The sequence below is a fragment of the Setaria viridis genome, chromosome 9 (assembly GCF_005286985.2).
Source record: "Setaria viridis chromosome 9, Setaria_viridis_v4.0, whole genome shotgun sequence".
Classification (NCBI taxonomy): Eukaryota; Viridiplantae; Streptophyta; class Magnoliopsida; order Poales; family Poaceae; genus Setaria; species Setaria viridis.
The window spans coordinates 18,672,038-18,694,065 of NC_048271.2; the positions used below are offsets into that span (position 1 = coordinate 18,672,038).

General features: G+C 47.9%; 3 protein-coding genes across 3 annotated transcripts; all 3 read right to left on the bottom strand.

The window, feature by feature from the left end:
- Positions 1 to 3,099: 3,099 nt before the first annotated feature.
- On the bottom strand, positions 3,100 to 5,517 carry LOC140221529 (L-type lectin-domain containing receptor kinase SIT2-like). The gene has a single exon (XM_072291308.1). It carries the CDS (start codon positions 5,413 to 5,415, stop codon positions 3,304 to 3,306), a length of 2,112 nt encoding a protein of 703 aa, XP_072147409.1. The 5' UTR covers positions 5,416 to 5,517; the 3' UTR covers positions 3,100 to 3,303.
- A 3,026-nt stretch (positions 5,518 to 8,543) lies between these two features.
- LOC117839365 (L-type lectin-domain containing receptor kinase SIT2) lies at positions 8,544 to 11,165 on the bottom strand. The gene has a single exon (XM_034719678.2). The coding sequence runs from the start codon at positions 11,033 to 11,035 to the stop codon at positions 8,966 to 8,968; it is 2,070 nt and encodes a 689-aa protein (XP_034575569.1). The 5' UTR covers positions 11,036 to 11,165; the 3' UTR covers positions 8,544 to 8,965.
- Positions 11,166 to 13,262: 2,097 nt separating this feature from the next.
- LOC117839367 (ras-related protein RABF1) lies at positions 13,263 to 18,014 on the bottom strand. The gene is made up of 8 exons (XM_034719682.2): positions 17,838 to 18,014; positions 16,101 to 16,174; positions 15,791 to 15,874; positions 15,587 to 15,681; positions 15,198 to 15,303; positions 14,588 to 14,677; positions 14,421 to 14,507; positions 13,263 to 13,638 (listed from the first exon to the last, which is right to left on the bottom strand). Exons 1-8 carry the CDS (start codon positions 17,860 to 17,862, stop codon positions 13,600 to 13,602), a joined length of 600 nt encoding a protein of 199 aa, XP_034575573.1. The 5' UTR covers positions 17,863 to 18,014; the 3' UTR covers positions 13,263 to 13,599.
- Between the last annotated feature and the right edge of the window lie 4,014 nt (positions 18,015 to 22,028).

Consider the following 22,028-nt stretch of genomic DNA (forward strand, 5'->3'; position numbering starts at 1 on the left):
GTTTGGGGTGTTGTATATTGCACCCTGCGCTTGGGTGTTGTTTGGTGTTGAGGATTTGGTCCTTTATTGTGGTTCTATGAGGTCTTCACCTACCGATCTAAGGACCCCTGCCCTCCTTTATATACTCCATGGGGCGGGATTATTAGTCGGTTACAAGAGGAGTTCTAGTAGGATTACGAGGTATGAGTTCTAATAGGATTACAGGGGAATTCTAGTAGGAGTCCATCTTCCTTCCTTGCGGGTACTGGGGATCTATCCCCGACAAGCCCCCGAGCGCTTCATAGCCGAATGTAGCAGTCTTCAAGTACTTTTTAGATCCTCCCTGAGTAGTTTAGTACTCCTTGAGTACTATGTCTGGCTAAATCTTCAAAGTTCCTCAAAGCTCCATGAGGGCAGTGAAAGTCTCACTCCATATGGAGTAGCCTCCGAGTCTTAGGTTGAATCGAAGAATCAGGCTAAGGGTCAATAAAATCTTGGATCTTCTGCCTTTGTCTTGAAAAAAACAACTGCTGGGTGTAGCTAATCAGCCCCCGAGACTTGGGATGGTTAATTAATCAATCCGAGGGTCTAGCGAGCTTTAGTCTTCACGCAAATCTTCTTTCGAGTAGTTTTTCAACATCCAACCCCCGAGTTTATGCGCCAGGTGAGCCGTATGAGCCACGTTGAGTAGTTATTTGGTACTTAGCTCCTGAGCTTGAGAGCTAGTGGAGCTACTGGAGGTATTTCGAGTAGTAATTGGCACTTAGTCCTCGAGCTGGAAGCTAGTGGAGCCATTTGCATATTACACTATCATTTGCATATCATGTTCTTATAAATCTGGTCAACATTAAGTTTTTATAATTTTTTCTTATTTTTGCATAAAAATTGCATCCATTCAAACTCTAATTATGCCTGTTATATACTCACTTTTTTATTTTTTATTTTTGCAGAGTTGTTCTCCAACCTGCTTCAAGGTATTCTAATACAGAACTACTACTGCTATATTTTCAAATATGCCCTATATGAAGTTGTTTATCACTTTTCCTCTGCTAGGTTATGCAATTGATCTTTTTTTCCCTAGTCTTTTTTATTTTATTACTTACGATAATATGAAGTTGTTTTCAGATACGATAGTTCATACTGGTCAATTCGATAGTTCACATTTCTTTGTCATTTGTATAATATGTTAATGTCATTTATGTAAATGCTTGTTTTCATTGATAATTAGGATAAAAATGTATTTGTTAATTTTAGTTCACTTTTTTTAATGTTGTAGTTCCTTTAAGTTCATCTCAATTCAACATGTTAATTCTATCATGACTTAAAAATTAGTTATCTTAATTTAATTTTTATGTCACCCAATTTTTATACTTCTTTTCTATTTGTTCTTAAGTTAATACTCCTTTTCATTTTATGTTTTCATAAGGAAAATGTTGAATCTGAAGGCAAAGCTTGTTGAGGGGAAAGTGCTCCCCAACAAGGCTCTTGCTCAGTATTTGGATCTGAAGGGTGGGCCCACTGACACTCTTGTGTATGCTGCTGTTGAAAAAGCTTATCCCACTTATGAGGCTCTGTACAAAGTCATTCAAGTTGTTCACAATATGTTGAACCATGGTAACTATAAGGTGGGTCAGCTTGTGGCTTCTGGAGAATTCCTTGTGAAGTGCCAGTCCCCTACTGATGCTGACAGGCTTCATGGCAAAGTGAAAGTCTGCTTCCACACTGTGGTTGGATTCATAAAGATGTCTTGGTGTTATGCTGCAATAGATTTGAATGACTTTCTGAATCTTGAGGTCACGGATGCCACACCTGATCAGCTAAATCTGAAGTGGAGCCAAATTATTATGAAAAGAAGCGCCAGAGAGAGGAAAGAGCCCAAAAAATGTCAGAAGAAAGGGTAGCTCAAAGGATGAAAAATGATGATGAAGCTGGGTCCTCTAAGAAGAAGAAGAAGAAGATGTGATTGTGGTATGTGCTCTTATCTGTGTTTACATGATGTTTCTACTATTGTGACAGTAACTGATTTGGTGTCATTATTGTTGTCCTTTTACATGCACTTGCCTTGATGTTTGAATTTAAGCATTTTAAGGGTTTCATTTTCATTTGTGCAGATCACAACTTCTGACGGAACCTGCTTTCCTACTTGATGTTGTCTTATTATCTATAGTTCCTAGTATGCAAGTTGCTACTACATTCTAGGTTTCTTCTGTTGCTAGAACATATTCTTATTATGTTCAAGTTTGCTACTAGGACTGTTTCTAAATTTATGTGAATTCCTGGTCAGTTGTACCTTTTATTTAATCTTGTTAATTGTTATTTATCTTTGTGGGCTATTTTTTTATGTATGCATGTATTAGCATTTTCATTCCTGTAGTTCTATTATCTTTATGTGTGCTTTAATTAAGTTTTTTTATCTTTGCCCCTTTAAATATTCTCTGCTCCTTTATGGTTTTGCAATTTGCCAAGTTTGCATCTGATGGGCTCCATTAATCAAGCAATATTTGTAATTTTGGAAACCATAGAATAATTTTGGATTTTTTTTCAATATTTCAATTTTTGCAATTTTGCCCAGTTTGCATCTGATGGGTTTCACTAATCCAAGCAGTATTTGTAATTTTGGAAATCATAGAATAATTTTAGTATTTTTGTTTGAATATTTCAATTTTGCAATTTGACCAGTTTGCATCTGATGGGTTTCACTAATCCAAGCAAAATTTCACTTTTGGAAACCATAGAAAAAAATTGAATTTTTTTATTGAATATTTCAATTTTGCAATTTGCCCAGTTTGATTCTGATGGGTTTAATTAATCCCCACATTTTTTGTTAGTTTGGAATCCATAGGAAAAAATTTGAAATATTTTGATTGAATATTGAAATTTTCAATTTTGCCCAGTTTGCATTTGAGTGGTTTCCTTAATCCCCACAAATATTTTGTAATTTTGTAACCCATAGAAAGAATTTTGAAGTTTTCTTTGTTAATTTGTTGCTTTTCTCTTTCTCCTAAGTTTATTCTGTTTGATTTATTTTTATATTTTGGTATATATGAAATTTGGGTGTTATGACCGTTTGTCACTTTTTGGGTGAGGAACTGATCTGTAGAGGTTTTGGGTGATTTCGGATACCAAATCACCTGCTTGAGGGTCCTCCATGAATCACTCAAATCATCAGCCCTATACAAATTTGGGTGATTTGAGTGGCCAAATCACACGGGTGATGGGAGCCTTCAAATCACACAAGTGCACGCATAGACGGCCCCTTTCCCAATTGCTAACTGAAACTCTTCTAAGTCGTAACTCCAACGGAAGAACACGTATCTGGTGGTGTCACCTGCCGCCAGAGAGGCCGATGTCAGACATGGTGGCAACGCTCGTCGTCGTCGTCGAGGTCGGCCGCCAGACGAACCACGAGTCGAAGAGAGGCCGGTGCTTCTCCACGTCATCGAACGTGTTGATTGTCACGTACGTCGTGGGCAGCTCCGGCAACGGCGCGCTGCCGTCGAGGTACTGCGTGACCTGCCGCATGCTCGGCCGCGCCGCGGGCGACGGGTGCAGGCACGCCAGCCCCAGCCTAAGCACCAGCTCCGCCTCCGCGGCGTCGTAGTCCGAGCCGAGCCTGGCGTCCACCGCACCGGCGGTGGATCCCTCGCGCCAGTGCCCGAGCACCCAGTCCACGAGCACGAACCGGTCGCCAGCGGCGGCGCCGTCCACGCCTTCCTCCTCCTCCTCCTCCTCCTCGATGGGCCTCCGGCCGCAGGCAACCTCCAGGACGAACGCGCCGAAGGCGAACACGTCGGAGAGAGTGGTCGCCTTGCCGGTGCGCACGAGCTCCGGAGCGAGGTAGCCCATGGTGCCTACCACGTGCGTGGTGTGTGGGTCGTCACCATGGTCGTACAGCCTCGCAAGGCCGAAGTCACCCAACCGCCCGTTCATGTCTCCGTCGAGGAGCACGTTGCTCGCTTTGATGTCTCGGTGTATGACCACCTTCTCCCAAACCTCGTGCATGTAGAGCAGCCCGGCGGCGACGCCTCTGATGATGTGAAGCCTCCGAGCCCAGTCCAAGACGGGCCTGTCGTCGTCGCCGTGATAGTGAAGGTGCTTGTCGAGGCTGCCGTTTGGCATGTAGTCGTAGACCAGAAGGAGCTCCCCTTTGCGCCGGCAGTAACCGAGGAGCTGCACGAGGTTGCGGTGCCGGAGCCGGCCAATGCTGACAACCTCGGCGACGAACTCCTTCATTCCTTGCCTTGATTCATGGGACACCTTCTTCACGGCTACCTGTGTCCTGGACCCCGGGAGCACGCCACTGTACACCCTGCCAAATCCTCCTGCTCCGAGGAGTCGCTTGTCCTTGAAACCGCCGGTGGCGTCGTACAAGTCCTTGTACGCGAACCGGTGCGGCCCGAACTCCACCTCCCAATCTTCGCGCAGCTCGGCGTACCTTCGCCGTCGGCGGAGGAGCAAGAACCCGACGGCGACCGCCGCGAGGACGGCCGCCGTGGTGGCTATCGGCAGCGCGATGGTCAGCGCCTTGGACCGGGGCTTGGGGCCGATGCGTGGCAGCTTCGGCAGCTTGGCGTAGTCGAGCGCCGGAGCGTCGCCGCCGAGACTGAAGCTCCAGCCGATGACGTAGTGCTTGACGAGCACGATGCTGGACGCAGACGAGAAGCCGACGTACGCCGTGTCGGTGATGACCGTCGAGAGGTTGACTTTCGCAGACAGGAGCGGCCTCTTGGGCCTGGGCCGCCGCGCCGGCGCCATGGCCACGGTGACCACCGCGGCGGCGGCGTCGTAGTCCACCCACACCTGCATGGGCTCCCGGCTGATCAGGCTCAGGTTCCGGAATGCGCCGTCGCCGTCGTCGTAGTACCCCGCCGGCTCGGCCGCCGAGGAGTTGAGGCTGTTGACGTCAACGCCGACATGGTTGTTGTTGATGTCCGCGAACTCCGGGTTGCGCACGGTGTCGAACTCGACGGCGAAGACGTGGTTGCGGGAGTCGCCGTTGTCGGTGCCGTTGAACATGCCAAGGTACTGCTGCGGCATCGCCGTGGACAGGTCCGTGGACGGCGCCACCAAGAACGCGAACCCGCTCGTGCTCAGGTCGAGGAACTCCGACACGATGGCGAACACGAACGTGGTCGAGAACGACGACACCCCGGCTGCAAAGCCACCACCTGCCCCCGCCGCCGCCGGGCGGCCGAACCGCACCCGGTCCGGGTGGAAGGCGTGGCCCTTGGACATGACGGTGTAGTTCTTCTGTGACGACGCCATGTTGGTGTCGTTGGTGAGCAGCAGAAGCCCGGCCGGCGTGACGGTCGCCATGCCGTCGAGCAACAGGCCCGCGCCGCGGAAGCCTTCGTAGGCGAACTCCACGGCGGCGCCGCCCTCGACCACGACGACGACCACCACCACCACCATCAGCAGGAAGCGCTTAGCCGCCATGACGCAACAGCTCTGCAGGCTTGCCGCATCACTGAGACTCTAACGATCGCTCCATCAGTCTCGCTCGAAGTCAAGCAAGGAAGGTTCCGGTGGCACGTTTTCCAGGGTGCACGACATCGAGACCCGCAAGAAAAGGCCACCATGAGAGCGACCTGCCACATGGTTCGCCATCCATAAACGGGCCCAGTGGGCCATGGCGGGTGACTAGACAAGATGGCAAGATTTGCAGGCTTGACTAAGGCCTTAGTTCCCAAAATCCTAACTTTGACACTCTGTAAAAAGAAGATTCTCCATCACATCAAACTTGCAGTACATGCATGAAGTACTGAATGTAGACGAAATCAAAAACTAATTGCACAGTTTTATTGTACTTTGCGAGACGAATCTTTTGAGCCTAATTAGTCAATATTTGGACAATAATTCACAAATACAAACGAAACGCTACAGTGTTGCTACAGTAATTTTAATTGGACAACTAAACAAAGCCTAACACGGGATTGTTGTGTTTTCTTTCCACACCCCTACGACACTCTACGCTCTAAAGGCTAACATCGAGGTACCAGTATCTGAACACGATCGCGCCGTGTCACGCTGGTGATACCAGTCACAATCATTACTGAGGGGGTGTTTGAGAGATAAGGCTAAACTTTAGTCCTGTCACATCAGATGTTCGGATACTAATTAGGATGATTAAATATGAGTTAATTACAAAACTAATAACAGAACCCCTAGACTAAATCGTGAGACGAATCTATTAAGCCTAATTAATCCATCATTAGCGAATGGTTATTGTAGCACCACATTGTCGAATCATGAACTAATTAGGCTTAATAGATTCGTCTCACGATTTAGTCTAGGAGTTGTGCAATTAGTTTTGTAATTAGCCTATGTTTAACACTCCTAATTAGTATCAAACATTCGATATGACAGCGGGCTAAAGGGCTAAAATTTAGCCTGTCTTCCAAACACCCCCTGAAATTCGCTGAATTTTAGCAAAGCTTGTTCTGATAACAACTGGCACTACGTGGACGTCGTAACCTGCAGCTACGCAGCCACGGCAATGGGCATTGTGGTTTCCATATAAAATCCGAGCAAAATGTGAACGCCCAGAATGGACCATGACCATGAACAGTTCAACCGAAATTTCCCTGCTGCTGCAAGTAATCTGCGTTGTCGGTGTGCATATCATTGATGATCCAGTGGATCGTTGACTGTTTGAATTGGACCACGACTTGAGTGTTGACTACTAAAATGTCCTTGTTAATTTACTAGTAGAGTGCACGTGCGAAAAACCTTACTGAACACATCTTTTATATGCCGTAGTAGTATCAAAATTTTGATTCAATCAGCATAAATGACAAGACCACATAATTTGTTCGAACACATTGTTGAGTCAGTTTAAACTTTAAACTCGATAGATTAGGTGCACTTCAGCCATAGCTTAAGTGTTTTAAAAAGCATATATTAAAAGAACTTTATATTTGTAGAAAACAACCTATTAAACAAGATTTTTGTACTGAACCAACGTAAATAGTAGAGTATTGCATAAAGTGCTTCTATTATGGATTTATTTCCAAATAAATCAACAAATTCTACAGCATCAACAAATTTTTCAGAAAAAATATAGTTCACATTGTTGCATTAATGACAATTGACATGGTCATTGGTTAGTGGCCCCGACACACATTCATCTGCATGACATGGTCTTTTTGCAGTATTGCAGATGCAGCCGCCAAGGCTGCAAATTGGGCGCTATGCCACTGCCTCCTCGAGCTGGGCATGCACCCGCGCACCGCATCGTTGTGCCCCACCTCACCACACTGCACCACGGATTCTACTGCCGATCCATCGCACACCACCGCAGCTTCACTGCCACCTACTACGTCGCCTCTGCATGGTCCGGCTCCTCCGGGGATTAGGCCATCACTGCCCTGTCCACACCCTCCGCCAAAAGATGAGGCTGACACCGCTATCCTAGCAGGATTTTGTGCAGAGTTCGCCGCCTCCGGCTTCAATTGGAAGAGAGATGCTTGCGGGCCATGGGAGGGAGTGGTTACGAAATAGAGAAGCTGGGGAGGCCGGAGGGAATTGTTGCATTGAGAAAGGGGGCTTCATGAGGGGTGGTAGGTACTCACCGTCTCACCGGACTCCAACGGGCGGCGGACTAGTTCTGGACGGCGGATGGCGGCAGTCCTGGCTGGCTCCACTCGCCCACGAACAATGGAGTGGGATGCTGCAAGGGGAAGGACGTCATACATTGCGGCCATCTGTGGTCGTCCGCGTCCGTGATTGGCGGGGTGACTGGTGAGCTGCGAACGGCGGGTCTGGCGGGCGGGTATACAAGCGTCGCGGTGAGGAAACAAGAGTGTGATGTAAGGGAGGGACGAGCGGCGATGTCGTGCGGGTAAGGCCGAGTGTGCGGTGAAAAAAAAATAGTGAGATTTGGCAGAATCATTTTTCTTATTTTCCCGTCTCCCCCTCCTCCTAGCACACCTTATCATACCCTTTTTTCCTGTTAAGTGGGCCCTTTATGAGAATGAGAGGTAAGAGTGTAAAACTTTAGGTGGGAGATGATTTCAATTATTTTGGATCTTTATATTATAGAATTTTTTGCATGTTAAGTGGATCCTTTATGAGGGGTTTATGAGGGGTAAGGGTGTATAACTTTACATGGGAGATGATTCCAATTATTTTGGATCTTTATAGTATAGACTATACACGGCAAGGTTCACCCAAACCACACGTTCAATCGTTCATCATCGTTGTTTTAGGTCTTTATTTAATGGAACTTCTGATTATATTGGTCGAAAATATCTATGCAATTCTTGCAAAAGAAAAAAATCCTCAACAATGTCTTGTTTCCTTACTACTCCCTCCGTTTCAAAATGTAGGTCGTTTTACCTTTTCTAGATATATAGATTTTGCTATGTATCTGGACGTAATCATATATTTAGGTGCATAGCAAAATTAATGTATTTAGAAAATATTTTGGAACGGGGGAGAGTAGTTTGTACGCCAGCCGTGCAAAGCAAGACTTCTGCACGAAATGGTTCGTTTCGACGAATGAGCAAAAAATTTCCACGCGCTGAACCAGTGCAAAATTAATCGCTAGATGTGACCATGTGAACTAAGCATAAATACTTCACCGTTTAGATTTGCACTGCAGCTTTTAGCCCCTTCTCTTCGGTTATATGGAGGAGATTTACGCCTCCATGGCTCCAGCATCAAGATCCAACAGCTGATCTAGGCCTCCCTCCATTTCTCCCCTCATGTTACTATCTACCTCTCTCTTCCTTGCTCTGGCGTGGAGCTCCCGGCAGGCGATGTTACTGCCAATGGCTCTCCTCAGCGCATCCTCACCGGCAGCACGTTCAGGGCACCAAATAATGAACTAAATTTACATTCTTGCTCAAATCGTGAGTCCTAAATCTGAAATTCCTAGGAAAATTTACCCTGATTTTCAGAATGAGTCCCAGTAGTTACTCCAGAATTTGACAATGCTACCAGACAGAATCACAGAACAAAATGTGATTACGCGTCGCCGGTTTGATCACGTTCCTCCGGAGTGGACGGAGGACACGGCGCCCACGCTTGTCACGGTCGCCGATGACGACGGGTACGACGCGGCGTAGGAGTCGAAGCCGTCGTTCTGCATCATGGCCAGCGCGGTGAAGCTCTGGTACGACCGCGGCGGCTCGGGCAGCGGCGCGTCGCCGTCGAGGTACTGCACCACCTGCCGCATCGACGGCCGCTCGCCAGGCACCGGGTGGGAGCACAGCAGGCCCAGCTTCAGCACCAGCTCGGCCTCCTCGGCAGGGTAGTCGCCGCGGAGCCGCGGGTCCGCTGCTTCGGCGAGCGCGCCCATGTGCCAGAGCTCCAGCACCCAGTCCACCAGCACGAACCGGCCGTCGCCGTCGCCGTCACCGACGCCGCGCTCGATGGGCCGCCGGCCGCACGCCACCTCGAGCACGAACGCGCCGAACGCGAACACGTCGACGGCCGGCGTCACGCGCCGGGTGCGCGCGAGCTCCGGCGCGAGGTACCCCATGGTGCCCACCACGTGCGTGGTCTGCGGGCCGGCGCCGCGCTCGTACAGCCGCGCGAGCCCGAAGTCGCCGAGACGGGCGTTCATCTCGCCGTCGAGGAGCACGTTGTTGGCCTTGACGTCGCGGTGGACGACCACCTGCTCCCAGTCCTCGTGGAGGTACAGCAGGCCCGACGCGACGCCCCTGACGGCGCGGAGCCTCTGCTCCCAGCTCAGCGGCGGCGCGCCGTTGCCGTAGCCGTACAGCCACCTGTCCAGGCTGCCGTTCGGCATGTAGTCGTACACCAGGAGGAGCTCGCCTCTCCGCCGGCAGTAACCGAGCAGCTGCACGACGTTGCGGTGCCGGAGCCGGCCGATGCTGACGACCTCGGCGACGAACTGCTTCATCCCTTGCCTCGCGTCGTGCGACACGACCTTGACGGCGACCTCCGTCTTGGACTCCGGGAGCACGCCCTTGTACACGCGGCCGAAGCCCCCGGCGCCGAGGAGGTGCTTGCCGTCGAAACCATCGGTGGCGTGGAAGAGGTCCTTGTAGCTGAACCGGTGCGGGCCGAACTCCACCTCCCAGTCCTCCCGGAGCTCGGCATACCGGAACCGCCGCCAGGCGAGGAGGGATACGCAGGCCACGGCGGCGAGCGCGAGGAGCGGCATGGCCACCGGCAGGGCCACGTCGATCGCCCTAGACCGTCGTTTGGTGACGGCGCGAGGCATCTTGGGGAGCTTCGCGTAGTCGAGCATCGGCGCGGCGCTGTCCAGGGCGAAGCTCCAGCCGAGGACGTAGTGGCGCGTGCGGAACGGGCCCGTCGACGACGAGAGCCCGACGTACGCCGTGCCGTTCACCACCGCCGAGAGGTCGACGGAGACGGAGATCAGGGGCTTCTTGGGCTTGGGCGCCTCCGCGGGCGCCAGCGTGACGTTGACCACCGCGGCCCGGCCGTCGTAGTCCACCCACACCTGCATCGCGTCGCCGCTGTAGAGAGACAGGTTCTTGAAGACACCGGTGTCGTCGGCGAAGTAACCGGCGGGCTCGGCGGCGACGGACATCAGCCCGTTGACGTCGACGCCGACGTGGTTGCTGTTGATGTCCCGGAACTCCGGATTGAGGATGGTGTCGAGCTCGACCGCGAAGACGTGGTTGCTCGCGTTGCCATTGTTCTCGCTGTTGAAGAGGCCGAGGAACTGGCTCGGAGACGCCGCGGTCAGGTTCTTGGTTGGCGCGACGAAGAAGGCCAGCCCGTTGCCGCTCACCGTCACGTACTCGGCGGCGATGGCGAACACGAAGGTCGTCGAGAAGGACCGAGCAGTGCTGTTCCGCGCCGACGCCGGCGCCTCGCCGTGGAAGCGGAGCGCCGCCGGGTGGAACGCGTGGCCCTTCAGCTGGGACGTGACGTTGGTGAGCATGAGCTTGCCGTCCGGCTCGACCACGGCCATGCCATCCAGGTCGAGCCCCGCGCCGGCGAAGCCGTTGTAGATGAACTGGCTATCACCACCGGCGGCGGCTGCCGGCACCGCCGCATGGCTGAGGCCATGAAAATGGCAGGCAAGCAGGACAAGGAAGGAGAAGCTGGCAAGCATCGATCTCTTGTCACTAGGAGCAGATTGGTAAGTAACCTACTATTCTTGGTGGTAGGTGGCAGATTAGTGGATTGTCTCAGACGAGACAAAGCAAGGGGACATGAAACCTTTCAGGTAGAACTGAAAAGGCAACGACTAATTGACCATTCTATTTCCTTCTCGAAGCAAGATCCACATTTTCTTCTCATTTCCCTAGCGAGTCGAATGCAATCATGCAGATGTGCTGCCTCATATGATCAATGCAAAATTTGCCAGGAAGTGAAAATTCTTGTTACAAGAATCTGGGTCTTTTTTTGTTTTGAGAAAACCAGGTATAACAAATTTACAAATACCCTCTTGGGAGATGCTGAACTTTGAAGTTGAAAAGTATAATATTTTTTTGGTTGAAATCCTGAAATCGTCTTGGTAGTGCATCCAATTTTTGGGTGGACACCGACACAGTTTACAAGTAACAACATACCAAAAAAATTACAGTAAGTGGCCAAAATTAATGAAAATCTCGAGTCAATCAAATTTGAACCAAGGCTAGGCCGAAAGGAATCTCTCTTATATAATATATTAGAGTATGACTAATAATTTAGCTAGCTCTTATCTTTATGCTAGGGGCGGTCACATAGAGTTAACCTAAGGCCATTCTCATTCCATATTTATGTTTCCAAAAATGCTACGTACCCCTTCCGTCCCAAAATAAATGTTCGTATAGCCTTCAAATTTTATCCTACAAAAAGTGTTCATTTAGCTCCCAGTGAGGCTCATCTAATTAAAGCAACACTCACACCAATAAAAAAAAGTGTATTGAGAAGTGCATAGAGCCAATGAAATGATCAATTGATACTTTTTTTTCTGGTTCCAATACATGTACATTTATTCAGGATCCAGAAAACTAAACAGATTGCACAGCTTTCAAGCACAACTGATATGAGTAATTAGGGGTAGCATGGTCACTTCTCACAATTACTAATATGTTCAAAATTTTCTAAACGAACACTTATTTGGGACGGAGAGTGTAAGTAAGAGTGCATTTATTTCATATATAAAATACCTCACACAATGCATCATTTCATCCTTTTATGTTTTCAAGGTTACATGCAAGACACAAGTATCTTGAAAACAGCATGAAACTAGTTTTTTTCTCTCATCTATCATCACAATTATCTAAATGGCAGCTTATTTATTATCCTAAAACCCCCACTTGGCATCAATACATGATATGTCTCATCTCTCACAATTTCTTGGAACTGACGTGCCTGCTTCTCTTCTCTCCTCTCTCCTACACCTCAACACCAATCTGAACACGCTTAAATCATCTTACTATACTTGCTCTTAGATGCATTTGTAGTTCTAATAACAGCAAGTCAACTTGAATGGCCACACTAGCAATCAAGCAAGCAAAAATAGGATCAAGAAATTCTTGGAACTATAAATGTTAGGAGGGAAGGATCGTCATCAGATGCCCTAAACATCACGATTTCTTCATTAGGAGCTGAATTAACTGTTGATGTGGATCTCAGTACACTTTATTCTGATTCAGCAGTCAAGTCAAAGCTGAAAATGATAGTAAGTTGGCAAGGCACGGATCATATGTTTTTGGATTTGAAGCTTCAGCCTTCAGGGCTGCTGCAGGTTCAAAGTCAGTACCAATGGACTTGTTCAGATGTTGCGTCAGCCTTGCAATGGATCAAAGTAATGATCGTATAATTCAAGGGGCATTTGTGTTCTTGCCCTGTTGCTCCTGTTTTGAAATGTAATGATTTTACCCTTGTTTTTTTAACTTTGTGATTTTTCCCTTAACTATTCACAAGTCAATGTGATTTTTCCCCTGACCCACGGTTAGCGATTTTGCTGCTGGTCAACGGTTAAAACAGGTACGCAAAGACCAAGGTCGTTTTAGCTTTTTCTAAGTTCATAAATATTACTCTCTCCGTCCCAAATTGTAGATCGTTTAAATATGTCTAAGAATCAAAACCGACCTACAATGGATTGAGAATTGAGTATGCTAGATGCATAATAATATTTATGAATCTAGAAAAGACAAAACGACCTAAATGCATAATAATATCGACCTAAATGCATAATAATATATATGAATCTAATAAAAGCAAAACGACCAACAATTTGAAACGGAGGGAACGACCTACAATTTGAATACTTCCGTATTAGTAGAGATTGATCAGAGAATATCTCCTAATATTTTCAGTTTTTATGGAACCAAGGGCCACTCCAACCGTAGACAACAAAGTCACATATATTAATATATTTGATGCATTTAATTTTGCATTAGAAAACATTAGTCGCAACTTTAAACTGCATATAAGTCCCTTCACTTCCATGTGCGATAGCCAGTGCAGAGCATGCCACGATGTAACTTGGACCAAATTCCAGGTCTCAACACAATAAACACATCAGGCAAGCTTTACATGGAAGTTACATATGCAAACAAGCGTGTATACACATGGCTGGAGTGCTTGACCTGACACCATGGTGCATTGGACAATTAACTGCTAGTGTGCATTACACAATGCTCCTTGACCAGGCTTTCTAAAACCTACACTGATCAAGTTCCATCAAGATGATGTTGGCCTTGGTAACCTCTTCGCGATTTCCTGCCATAGATATTCAATATGTTAAAAATGATTGCGCCAAAGACCTCAGTTGGGAACACCACATGAACAAACTGAGGCAGGATGACCAAACGTGGGAGCAAATGTGTTTAGCATTTCAGTGTGTCGGTCAAAATATCCACACGGAAAGGTTACTTTCATGTGTGGTGGTTAAGAGTACAGAAAAGTATCAGGCCTGCTACACGTTTCCTACAAAAAAAAATTCTGCTTTGCAGATTTGGCCCTACTCGCTCCCCTTCTTCCTGCCCACGATTTCACGTGTAAAGCTGCTTTTTTTTCCCCTCCAAGAACAAGAAACTAGCACGTGCGAAAGAGAATGACCCCAACCAAATTCATAAGTTCTGGGAGTCCCTTTTCGATGGGCCAGATTCCAGCAGGCACCCCACAAAATTTCCAGATCTTACGGGGGCAACAGATAGGAAATACTAATTGCTGTAGATTTGACTGGAATTCTTGATCCTGCTTGGAATCAGGGGGTTTCTTGATTTTAAAGGAACTAGTCAGCAGTGAAGCCAAAAGGCCGGAATTACGCATTGCTCTCATCTTACTTCTACCAATCTTCAGTGGCTCAGCGCAGGCCAGCAATTTTTCAACACTAAGGAAAAACTCGTGAGCCTAGATGCTTTTCATGTTCTCATCTGACTAGTAACTGCTCCCTCAGTTTTTAAATGCATGACGTTTAGGATAAGTTAATTAGTATGTCATATATTTAAAAACAGAGGGAGTATATCAAAATCAATTCTCGTCATGCTCCTGATACATACCTCAAATAATTGGTTTATGTTATCGGCTGTTTTAGCTGACGTCTCAATGAAAAACATATTGTTCCTTTCTGCATACTCTTGTGCTTCCTTAAGAAATCAAGGCATAGTGTCAAAACCATTAGCATAACCATTCAAACAGACAAACTGGCATAATCTTTCTTGCATACCTGAGAAGATACAGTACGATTTTCATGCAGATCAGCCTTATTCCCAACCAAAGCCATAATCATATCAGGACCGCCATGTTTTTGAAGTTCCTGAAGAGTGGGGAAAAAGTGATAAAAAGTTCAGACTTGCGCCAAAACAAAAGAAGGTATCATCATGGATTTCACTATGCTGATAAACATACTGCACCGTCGAAACTGAATAGACAAAAGCTACAGAATACAGGCATAGCTAAATATCAATAAGTTAGGTACACTGCTGCCAGGTCTTATGGCACTCTTTGGAACAACCATGGTAAAACTATTTGCAATAGTTACAAGCTCTCTTAGTACTGGGTTACAAGAGGACGAGGCTTCAATACAGGAAGATAGGCTCTCCAATTATATTGTCAATGTAATAGACTAATGTAACAGACTGACTGGAAATATCTCTAATAAAACACAAACATGATATGGTGACTCAGAAGCAGAAACACAAATCCTAAAGAACTTCTGACCAATGCTTTGGAGTTTGGAGTGATCTAATTTAAACTTGACCATCCATATGACTCAAGAGATCCCATAGAAAAGAGTAATCACCATATAACTGGATAGAAGGGAATAGATGCAGTACCTTCACCCAATATTGTGCTTTGTTAAATGATTCTAGACTGGTTATGTCATAGACAACAATTGCAGCACCAGCTCCCCGGTAGTAAAGAGGTGCCAAGGCAGCATACCTGAAAATTGAGTCGGTTTTCATGAATTTTGCAGGAAATTCATTACTATGCTCGAATACAATGTAAGTAAAACTGAAGTTGAACATGAAAGCGTAAGTGGGTACTTTTGTGATGAAATATCTTAAGGCATATTAATGCAAATATGCCATAGAGACGCAAGTGGGTTTGTCTGCTAAACCCAACTAAAAATAAACTATATGCAGGTTCATGGACAAAACCACCTGCATTCCTAATGCCCTACATGTCATAACTTAAATTAAAGCCAAGCCCCTAATTTATATACCTCTCTTGGCCAGCAGTATCCCATATTTCAAACTTCACTGTTGTTGAGTCCTCTAATGCCAATGTTTGTGACAAAAATGATGCACCAACAGTTACCTAAATTGATTAAATGGAAGAGGTGAAGCGAAATAGCACATGTGAAAAAGTTAAAGGTACAATGTGTCTACTGTTCATGAAACCCAAAAATGTTAGTTGCTAGTTTAACCTTGGAAGTAGGGTCAAACTGACCACGGACAAAGCGAAGAACGATGCAGCTCTTCCCAACACCAGAGTCTCCAAGTAATACCAACTACAAGGGGGGACAAATAAGAAATTTAGAAGAAATTGCAAATTTAATTCACTTTGATGCCAACATAAAAAAAACTACAAACATTACACACAGACATTAATTGGACTGAGATGTAGCGTCGACATGCTAACAAAATGCTAGCTAGATGCATACAAGAATAGGGGGAATTTAAATGACAGAAGTACAACTTAAATAAACGATCCATATAGGATTGTGATTAGCAAACCTTCACTCGGAAGTTCTTTGAATCAATATCAGAATCCCCACTGTTGGCATTGCTCAACCCTCCAGCATTAGTAGCTAAATGGGGGGAAAAATGCTGCATCAGTAATTCAGTACATAGCAAAATTGTTTGCTACCTAGCAGTGGCACATTATAATTAGTAATGTTGATTAGAAAAATATAACACCAAGTAATTTTGATTCCATTTTAGGTTCTGGAAGATTATTTACACTGTTTCATAGTTTTGCATCGATCCTTTTAAAATATATTTGCCAACCCAGCAGCCACAAGAATTTTTTAAGGGGTATTACTGCTCCCCCACCTAAGAGCACTCGGGGAACAAAACATCATTTAAACGAGGTTTACAAGAAGCTACAATAAACACCATGGTTATCCTGTTATGAGCTAAAAAACATAAGATTTAGGATATCCATTTATTACAACTATTTTAGTAAAATTTTAGTTTTGGATATTTAATTATGGACACATTTGTGTGAACATAGGTTTAGAGGATGGAATTTAGATAATTTGCTTAGTTTATTTTCATGACTGGTAAGTAGGCCTACATTCCTTGCAAGGCTATAATAGCTCTTGTTTAAACAGCTGACAGATTTTACGTCCCAACATGAAAGCACAACAGTTATAAAGCAGAATATTAAGGTTCCAGCAGTGGTTCAGGGATGGTAGTTGAAACTAAGAAAGATCTATCTTGCTATTACCTTTATTAGAGTTTGGTCAACAATAATTGCAATTTCCATTTCCTACTTCCTAGGGTAACACAGATTCAACTTCAAGGATGGAATGCCACCATTTATAGCACTTCCTAAATCAAAAGTATCACTCCTAGTAATTGCCAATTGCTGTGTCTTAGTAAAGCGCCTCTCAGCCTTAGGGGTGCTTGTTGGGGTGGGCACGTGAACTATGATGTCAACTCAGGACAGCGCCTTAATATAAAAGCCCTCCTATTTCAGATTCCAGCACACCACAATGCCAAATTGTACCCCATATTATGGCTGCTCATTTGATTGTCCCACTAATGCTATTTCCATCACTACCATATGATCGCAAGTGTGTTAGAAGCAACTCCACAAGTGCAGATTTGAGAATAGAGCAATAATTGAATATCGCTAAGCAACTGTATTTGCCTTCTGATCAAACTATGGGTTGCCGACGGATTTGCGATTTCACATCAACACGCGACTACGTTCAGGCTCCAGTCAATGCTAGTGTACAGAACTTGCAAGCCAGCCAACCAACCTAAGGATAAATCATTCCCCCTTGTGGATTGGAGTTGGAAGACCCCTCCAATCCATATGGGGAATTAGTGTATCCTAACAAGCTCTAAAGACCGAACTTTCCCCATTCCTACATACCAACAAGGCAAACTCTCAGAAACTTAATAGCCCCCCTTCAGTTCCACGGGCCAAATCATTCAGCTACAGAGAACAATTTATACAAAACACTGATCAAAACTCCATAAATCGATCAAACTGCAACCCAGCCACCATCGCAGCGAAAACTTCCCCCCAAACTGCAGCAGCATTGACCTCTTAAGGCTCGATCAGAAGCCCGAATTACACCGTGCCTACAGCAATACCCTGCCCAACTCCGAGCTTCCTTCCCAGGCCACAGCTCCCAAGCAGCACAAGTGCGCAACAGTAATGAAAAGAAAGATCCACGGATGAGGGGAAGAGAAGGGGAGAGGTTTGTTTTGGTTGTTGGTGAGGCGGGTAGGAGCCACCTGGTAAGGAGGAGGAGCAGCCCATGGGCAGCGCGCGGGGGTGGGGGTTTGCCGGGGGAACGGACTGGGGCAGATGATACGCAGGCGGCGGAGGTCGGCGGCGGTTGCCGACGGCGGGGGGGAAGCCGGTTGGTGGCTTTTTTGGTTGGCTCGCAAATTCTTCGTGGCTTCGGGTGGGAGTCGGCTGCTCGGGGATTAAAATAACTGCAACTCGTGCCTTTATCACTGACACGTGGGCCCCGAAGCATATAGCACCACATGTCAGTGCCGTTCATCGGAGGATCCGCTCTTCTCGGGGACACGTAGCAGCTGCGCACGGGGAATGTGGCGCGTGGACGTGACGTGGCTAGCAATGTACGTCGTATGCCGTAGCCCGTAGAGTACATGCTTTAAGCGGCCGCCATATATGTAAGTGTATGTATACGGTATTCCACTTGGTAGTATCAATTCGCGTAGACAGGGCTTATCTTGACTTCGACTTCACCTATTTTGTGTAAAATAAGGTACCGTAGCGTGAAGTCGTTTTAAATCGAGACTAAAATGATCTAGAAGATAGGTGAAGTCACTAATTTTTTTACCAATTTTAGTTTTACCGGTGAAACCGTTTTGGGAGAAACCCTCCCAAACAGGACCTTAGTTTTGGCCCAGCAGCCCAGCCCCATTAAGCCTACATGCATACGAAAGCAAGGTATTTCGAGTCCCTTATGAAATTGATCCCAATGCAAAGTTTCATTTCACGATTTTAGACTGCGCATACTATTTAATTGTAAGGCATATGATTAGATATGATCGGATGAAATGAAACTCTCTAACCTCCAATGTCAGTTTCATAGTCTTTGAAATAGTGCATACACAGTTTCATCCTAATGAAATTCCTTCCCTTTCTTTCTTCATAAGTGTGTTGTCATGTCATCACATATGCCGATGTGTCACCCTATTTAATGTGTATAAAGCCTTTATGAAGCTCCCACCCGGGGTTAGCCTCAGTCGCAGTGCCGTTCGTCGGAGGATCCATTCATCTCAGGGACACATAGCAGCTGCGCGTGGATGTGGGTAGCCATGTAGGTTGTATGCCGTAGCCCGTAGAGCTACTTTTGCTTCTAAAAAGCCAAAAGCCAACCAAAATGGTGGCAACCCATAGGTGCTTTGAGCCAAATCTACTTGGAACCAAGTACAAAACACATAGCAACTTCCCCATGCTTTTCTCCGGCTGCGGAGGTGGGCAACTTCAAAAAAATTACCCATTCGCCACTGATTATGAGGTACCGATTCGTTTTTCCCCTCCTATTCCCGTTCGCCGCCGCCAGCGAGCTCGGCCCTCCGCTCCGACGCCTCGGGTGCGAGCTCCTCCGACCGCGGGTGCGAGCTCCAATGCCGTGGGTACCTTGGACACTGGCGCGAGCTCCTCAGGCTGCGGGTGCCGAGAAGGCCTCGCTGGCAGCCATTGGAGCCACGCGTGGCTCCCCTCCTCCCTTCTCCCATCGATCTGTGCGCAGGGAGGAAGAAAAAGATACTGACAAGTGAGGTCCGCTCAGTAGTGAGAGAGGAAGAGAGTTCAGTGGGTAGACTGTGAATGACATGTGGGGTCCGCTCGTAAGTGTTTCAAAAAGCCACAGCTATTTCACCAAATGACTTTCAGCCTTCTCACAGTCTACAACCTACATGACTTTTTTCACAGCTCACAGCTACCTTTTCAAAAGTCACAGCTCAACCAAACATACCTTGCAAGCGGCCGCCGTATATGTATGTATACAGTATCCCACTTGGGTAATATCAATTCCCGTATGTTAGTTTTGGCCCAGCCCAAGTAGGCCGACCATGTAGATGCACTAGATGGGCCGAAGCTTAGCAGCCCAGCGAAAAGGAAAAGCGTGCTTATGAGCTTATCTCCACTGTACGGCCCATTTGTTTCGGTCCAATTGGTTCGTCTGAAAGGCCCCGGCGAACCTCCGCAGCCCGGTATACTTCACGCAAAAAAACCGATGCTACGTCCGGCGGGCTCCGGCCGCTGCAATGTTCCGGCTCCTGAGTCCTGCCCGACCGCTGTTGATCATGAAGACAAGAACTTTCGTTCCTCCAAGTTTTTTTTTTTTTGGTCTGTACCCCAGCCAGAAAAACGAATCGCACAGTGAAGCGAAGATGCGTTATGTCAAGTGTTAGGCCTCCTTACCTTCTCTCACAGGCTCACAGTTGATCCAGAAATCTCGGTCCTCCCTCGACGATCTCTCTTTGGCCGAGCGCCCGAGCCCTTATCAAACACGCGCTACTGTGCTCTACGATGCCCGCCCCCTGCGCCTCCGCCACGTGCGCGGCATGCACGCCTCGTGTCCGGGCGGCGGCCAGGAAGGCATCGAGATTTTCCTGCGAAAGACCCATCGCATCCGCGGCTAGGCCAGCACGGCATGGCCCATGCTCGCTGGCAGCATTGCAGCCGGATGCGCCCCGAGTCCCCAGGCCACGGCATGTCGGCATCACCCTTCGCGTCGGACGTCACCTCCCGTCCATGATCCGTCACCATTCGTCGAAGCAGCCGCCGGACCAGTCCGAGCCGCGCGGCGGCAGCCGCCAGCACGACGATGCTGCGTCCTTGGCTCCTTGCCTCCTGGGGACGGGCTAACGCGCTAACGGGCAAGCAAGCCGATCCATCCACCACCCGACCCGGTGGACAGTAGACTGGGACCGCGCGCGGCGTTCCGAGAGATCGCGGTGACGTCTCCGACTCCTCGGCTGGCGCGCCCCCGCCTCGGGCACGTCGGAGCCGCCGGGAAAACGACGCGCGGGTAGGAGCCGGCGCGCGCGGGCCAGGCCAAACGGCAACGCAGAACGAGCCCACAGCGCCCCGCGAGGCCGCGATCCGGAATCTTGTGGGTGTCTCTTCACCCCGCGGCGCGCGTGTTATTACGTGGGGGTATGGTGCACCGCGGCACACGGGCGTCGGCAAGTCGCCGGCAGATTTTCCATGCCGGAACGGGACGTGTAACGGGTTCTTCTTCTTCAGCGGAAAGCTAGCTCCCAAACTAGCTTCAACGTCAGCTTGTTGTTCGCACTAGGCGCCGTTCGGATTACAACGAGCACACCTTCTCTTTCTCATTTGTCCTTGCTTTCGCACGGCGGGCCGGCGGCTCAAGTCCCGGTACTCCGTTAGGGCACTTGCGGTTTCCTTGTTTTCGGGTGTAAAATCACCTGACATGCACATCTCTTTCTTTGGTAACTCGCGAAGTTCGTTGGTGCTGTGTACATGGACGACTGGAAAAAGGTCAAGCTAGGCTGCCATAGACCGCGACGGACCGAGGGCACGCGCGGGCGCATAGTTTGGCCTTCTCCCCCTGTTTCTTGGGAAGAAACTGCAAAAACAAAGAAAATATCCGGATTAGATTATCTCGATTGATTCCTGAAGGTGACGTGGTTGGTTATGGACATTGGCGCTAGCGCTATCGACGATGCTGCGGGCAGGACTGAGTCGAGTCGATCGATCAGAGAGAAGGTAATCTTATGCGAGCGACGCGTGGACGCGCGCACCGCGTACTACGTGCTCGTTGTTTGGAGGGCGAAGCGAGCGACAGTGCCAACTTTTGTCGGGACCTCAAGTCGTCTTTGACGCGTCGTCAATGTCCTGCGTGGCAACGAACATCTGTGATCTCTCAATTGGACAGTGGCTGGCAATTTCCCTGGCTCGTCTCCTTCACGGGCTGAAACTGAAAGGAAAACGAACTGATACGGGTAAATGAAACGTTGTCAGTGCTAAAGGTGGCACCACGCAAATTTAAAATTTCGGTTCAGGTCCGGGTCCAGGCTCGTAGATCCTGCTGATCCAGGAGGATCTGGGTGCAGTCCAGAAGCCCAGAAGAACATAGAGGTCGTTATCCTCTCGCCATGCTTCAGAGATCAGTACTCAGTGACCATTCCCCACTACCAAAAGGCGCTTTAAGCTCGACTTAGCAAAAAGTTGAGCCACTAAAATAAGTGGATTTGCATGACATCACCCATGCCCACACTCTGGCGGTCTGGCTTCCTGCCTGCCTCCGCGTGTCTGTTTGTGCAGAGACTACCAGCGATGCCGCAATGCCACCCTGATTCCTGAAGGGTGAAAGGGAACCATGAGGCCACGTAAGCGTGTTGTGCCATCTCTAGGGTAGCTAGGCGTCGTCATCTTCACAGCGTCCGGCGAGTTAAATTTATACGATCTGATGG

What these genes read in the sequence shown, in the direction of transcription:
- LOC117839367 (XM_034719682.2), bottom strand. Translation starts at nt 17,862, where the DNA reads ATGGGCTGCTCCTCCTCCTTACCAG. An exon ending in CAAAGAACTTCCGAGTGAAG is followed by an intron (nt 15,875 to 16,100) that starts GTTTGCTAATCA and finishes CCCCCCTTGTAG; the next exon opens with TTGGTATTACTTGGAGACTC. An exon ending in ATCGTACTGTATCTTCTCAG is followed by an intron (nt 14,508 to 14,587) that starts GTATGCAAGAAA and finishes TGATTTCTTAAG; the next exon opens with GAAGCACAAGAGTATGCAGA.
- LOC117839365 (XM_034719678.2), bottom strand. Translation starts at nt 11,035, where the DNA reads ATGCTTGCCAGCTTCTCCTTCCTTGTCCTGCTTGCCTGCCATTTTCAT.
- LOC140221529 (XM_072291308.1), bottom strand. Translation starts at nt 5,415, where the DNA reads ATGGCGGCTAAGCGCTTCCTGCTGATGGTGGTGGTGGTGGTCGTCGTC.